The sequence below is a fragment of the Acyrthosiphon pisum genome, chromosome A1 (genome assembly GCF_005508785.2).
Source record: "Acyrthosiphon pisum isolate AL4f chromosome A1, pea_aphid_22Mar2018_4r6ur, whole genome shotgun sequence".
Classification (NCBI taxonomy): domain Eukaryota; kingdom Metazoa; phylum Arthropoda; class Insecta; order Hemiptera; family Aphididae; genus Acyrthosiphon; species Acyrthosiphon pisum.
Window position 1 is genome coordinate 107,313,291 of NC_042494.1, and position 5,207 is coordinate 107,318,497.

Consider the following 5,207-nt stretch of genomic DNA (forward strand, 5'->3'; position numbering starts at 1 on the left):
AAGTGGATAAAACATTACCTACCTATATAAAATTGTTTTTTAGATTTCTGATATTGATATGCTTCAGTATTTTTTATTATCGTATATTTAAACAAGTTTTATTTAGATCAAGGATGTTTTTTTATTTTTAATAAAATATTATATTATGTTTGATCCAATTTCGAACTCAAAATATATAGTTTAATGTGTATTTGAATTCTAATTTTTGAATAACTTTAAGCATTTTACCATTCAAATAGGTACCTAATTAATTCAACAAGAAGGTCATATTTTGAGAAAAAAATACACTAGTTTAATAAAATAAAGAATAATTCCAAATTTGTTTGGTATATTAAGTACGTTTCAGCTAAATTGGAAAAGTTAAGTTAATATTTTAGAAATGAACTGTTAATTCAAAGCTGAGAAAGTTAATGATTTTTTTTCAACTGAGTTAAGTTAAGTTAATATGCTTAACCTAACTTAGTTAAGCAATTATAGTAATGTTAAGTACGCATATTTTTTTAACATTTTCTTAGGTAAATAAAAAAAAAAAGTTTTGTTCATAATTTTTTTGTTATAACATTAGGCTCCTTTAATTTTTTACCAACACAAAACTGTAATATTGTAATTATACAGTATTTCTTATAGAACTTCATTGAAGTTTTTTGTCATTATTATAAAAACAATTCACACTAATCAAAACCCAAAATACTTTTGACGTGAAAATGAAATTGATTGCAATGTTATAAAATATAATAAAATTGAAAAATAAATTTAACCAACTTAAATAAAAAATTAATTAGTTGATTTCACGTCAATTAACAAAAATAAAAAGTTAATTAAGTAGGTAGTTAAATTATCGGAAACCTAAAAGTTACAAGTTAAGTTACAAAGTTACAACCAAATTAACTTTTTAAGTTTACTTTAAATGTTTAACTCGTTAATGCTCAGGTTTGCTTGTTATTGAATTAAACTTTAAAATGCTTTCATTTTAAAATATAATATTTATATCAAATTAATTAATGAAAAGAACAAATTATCACTAGGTAATGAGTGGAATCATTCTTAAAAATGAATAATGCGCAAACTACATTATTAGTGATTAATTTAAATATAGGCCCAAATACTATAATGTACAGGTATTTATTGGCAAAAAAAATTAATATGAATATGTAGTACAGAATATTGTATTTGTACCTAATAGTTGTTTATAAAAGTACCACATTTAATTACAATGTTTTCTATTTTGAAAGATTGTTTATAGATGTCCAATATTTGTATAAATGAAGTATATATAATATACTACTATGCATATACTATATACATAATACATACATCAAGTATACACCTACGTGCATAACAATAGCAATTATGAAATGCAATTTACGTGTTAAAAAGGACAAAATAGTTTTATTGCACGACGTAACGGAGCGCAAACAAGTTTTCTGACCACTAGATGGCCAGTTTGGGTATTAAGCACAGGGGCGGCTACTTTGACTGGCTCCGTTGATCTAGTTTTGTCGGACTATAAAACGCACAACTGTTCTTTGAAATAGATCACAAATCAATCAGCTTCTTCAGCAAGCACAATACAATATTATCACTCATCTACATTTTGCAGACCAACTAAAACCAACCACCATGAAATCTGTAAGTTTATTTTGTTTGTTTTATTCTCGCACTTAGTATTATATTAAATCCATTAGTCTCGAGTCTACTATTTTTTCAAAGTATAGATAAACTTCGCAAAAGTTTTTTCGCATGCAATACATCATAGGTACTGTTTAAACCACAATTGCATTTCAATGGTTTGTACTTTTTACTTTGAATACTATTCATTTTAAATCTCATACCTAAGTACATCTGCGTATAACTAAGTTATAATTATTAGTTGACAATATACTATTAATTTAATATTATTATACATTTATAGTATAAAATAGGTATCTGAAATCGTTGTGATACTATCTATAGAAAAAATTAAATCATCAGTTAATACAATTAGTTATGATGTCGACTATACCACTATTACCTAGTATCTACTTATTAGTTATTGCTATTGATTTTATAAAACTTACCATTAATTATTATAAATCAATGCTATAGCGTAGGTACTCGTATAGGGCTAGACATACTATAATAATATGTCTACACCATTGCAATTTTATTAGGTAGTATTATAGAATATAGTTAGTAGTTACCTACCAACCTCATATAATTATTATATATTTTCAATACGGCCACGGCACTGATTATTAAAATAATATTATTATCTGTCAAATTTACAACTACGGCAATATAGTATTATGATAATAATAATATTAATAATTTACTTCTTTATTATCTTATTGTTTTAGTAAATAAGCTATTATTATTATGACTGATGAAGATAACATTATGTTTCTTCTTGTTTTCAGTACGTAGCTGCCGTTTTATTGTTGGCTCTTGCCGTCTGCGCATTCGCCGAAGAGACCAAGCCGCAACAAGCGTCTCCTGCCAAGACAACTGACAAGCGCAGCATCTACGGACTGGGCTATGGCTACCCCGCGTACCACGCACCACTCTCCTACCCGGCTGCCCCATTGGCTCTGCCCACGTCCTTCGTCTCGCCACTGAAATACCACGCACCACTGTCCTACCCTCTGTCTTACCACGCTCCCCTCTCTTACCACGCTCCCCTCCCCTACCACGCTCCTCTCTCCTACCACGCACCCCTCTCCTACCACGCACCCCTCCCATATCACGCTCCCATCTCTTACGCATCCCCTCTGTCCTACCACCATGCACCAATCTACAAGGCCCCGTACTACGCCCCATCTATCTACTAATTGATGACATCGAACTCGTCAACCGACCAACTGTTGCAATAATGGGAAAAAATCATATAATCTGAACTATAATTGCTACGTCGTCGTCGGCATTCACTGTATTTGTAAATCATTGTTAATAATCATATTATTTTATTTTATTTGTATATAAATATTTGTGCATTATCATGAAATATTATATTATGTATTGATTAATAAAATAAAACAAGATTTAAATTCTCTTAAAAACCGTTTGTGTTTATTAAAATGTATATTTTGACAGAAATACATATGACAGTATTTTAAACCTATAAGTACCTATATCCACTGGGGTTGATTAATTTTTAAAAACACGTACTACTTCTTGGAAGTGGACAACTGCGCGTTGTTGTTGGCATTGTTGGCCGCCGAAGAGAAGTAACTATATGAATACGGCACTGGACTCTGGCCGGATTGTGGCGGCTGGTACGTGGCTGGATATTGCGACGGCTGGTACGTTGCCGGATATTGTGACGGCTGGTACGTTGCCGGATATTGTGACGGCTGGTACGTTGCCGGATATTGTGACGGCTGGTACGTTGCCGGATATTGTGACGGCTGGTACGTGGCCGGATATTGTGACGGCTGGTACGTGGCCGGATATTGCGGTGGCTGATAACCGATCGGATATTGCGATGGCTGATATGCGATCGGATATTGCTGTGGTTGGTATTGTGGTACAAACGATTCGGAGGGCCCGTTGTAGTACGGAGGCTGATATGCGGGTAGCGATGGATTCGTGAAAATGCTATTACCATACGGTTGTACCACACAAGTCGGTAAATAACTTGGTTGATACGAAGGTGCGTTATTGACCGCAACTGCAGCAGGTGTTGGCTGTGGCGTTTGTAACGGCTGTGCGATAGCTGCATTACCGCTGTTGTACGAAGATATTTGACGCTTATTATCCTGTTTTGCTGTTCCTTTTTCGTCGGCCACTGCCACGGCCACGATGATCGCCATGATTATCTATAAAAATAAGAATATATATTAGGAAAAATACAAAGAAAAAATTCATACCTACATAAAATATTTTTTTTTAATATTTTAAGACGAACATTATTTTTTACTATAGTAAAAAATATTTATTATAATGAATACAATTGTATAAAAAAATTAATATTATCCTGCTCAAAATTATTGGCATAACAATATATCATATATGTTGACAGCATTTTTATAATAAAATGTTAAATTTTTTTACTGATGTATTAATTTATTAAGAACTTATTTTATTTATACTCATTATAGACTCACTACAATACCTATATGGCTATGCATTTTTTTTAAAGTTTAATTGTATAGAACTATTTATATTATTTAAGCTTTAATAAAATTATGTTATTAATTACTATACAGGTTATTATTTATTCCAATATTATAAAATAAAAAACAATCCAATAATACAACAGCACAAGTGAAAAGTAAAATTAAAAAATAGTTCTAAAATGTACAACCATAAATTAGGTAATGTCAAATACCTGTTATTAGTTAAAATTATTATTTATTAAAATTATTTTTATAAAACTGGTACTTCGTTTTAGTTTAACTTTTACAAATATGCTTACCTTATTTATACTGATATTAAAATATTCATACCTATATATTATAATATTAATAGTACATTTGGCTCATTCACCTAAGATCCAAATATATTGTATAATTGTATATAGCAGAAACGTAAATAATTTTATTATAGGTAGGTATAGGAGCTATATTGATAAATGACAACTTTTAGAGATATAAATTGATAATTGTTTGAAATTTAAAAATCTTATAAGTTAAATTTTAAAGTAGTATAACCTATTTAATATTTATTATTTCGATTTATTTTAATTTAATATATTAATCACTACTATTCCTACGTTGTGTATAACATTATCTTACGAACTTATAATAATTTAAAAACTATGAAAATAAACTAAGATAAATGCATTACCTACCAAATGGTTAATATGAATTAAATGTAAAATTAAAAAAAAAATGTAATATTTGTAATCGTTATTGATTTACGGATTTAATTAATTCTATTAATATTTTGGGAATATAGGGGTTCAATAAATATATTATTTTATTGGCTATGGAGAATTAATTACACATATTTCATACTTTTTTTAAATTTATATTTGATGGTTATTATATTATAGGTATGTGATGAGTCTATAGTGTTATTATAAGTCTTAAAAAAAGTTATACATACATAATATAAAGGCATTAGAGTTGTAGTTAAATAAAATTCTGTACTTACCAAGGATTTCATCATTTTGTCGAAGTAGGTATACCTAGGTAATTTTTTTTTTAAATAATCACTATACTAACTAATCGAAAGTCGAAGTGCTTGTACTTCTATTGGTACGGATCCGTTGTCTTTTATACTCTGAT

General features: G+C 29.4%; 2 protein-coding genes across 2 annotated transcripts; one reads left to right on the plus strand and one right to left on the minus strand.

Annotated features, from left to right (window-relative positions):
• Positions 1–1,480: 1,480 nt before the first annotated feature.
• On the plus strand, positions 1,481–3,028 carry LOC100569225 (cuticle protein 12.5). Its single transcript, XM_003244516.4, has 2 exons — positions 1,481–1,629; positions 2,397–3,028. Exons 1-2 carry the CDS (start codon positions 1,621–1,623, stop codon positions 2,805–2,807), a joined length of 420 nt encoding a protein of 139 aa, XP_003244564.1. The 5' UTR covers positions 1,481–1,620; the 3' UTR covers positions 2,808–3,028.
• LOC100569121 (adhesive plaque matrix protein) lies at positions 3,018–5,207 on the minus strand. The gene is made up of 2 exons (XM_003244515.4): positions 5,074–5,207; positions 3,018–3,794 (listed from the first exon to the last, which is right to left on the minus strand). Exons 1-2 carry the CDS (start codon positions 5,086–5,088, stop codon positions 3,144–3,146), a joined length of 666 nt encoding a protein of 221 aa, XP_003244563.1. The 5' UTR covers positions 5,089–5,207; the 3' UTR covers positions 3,018–3,143.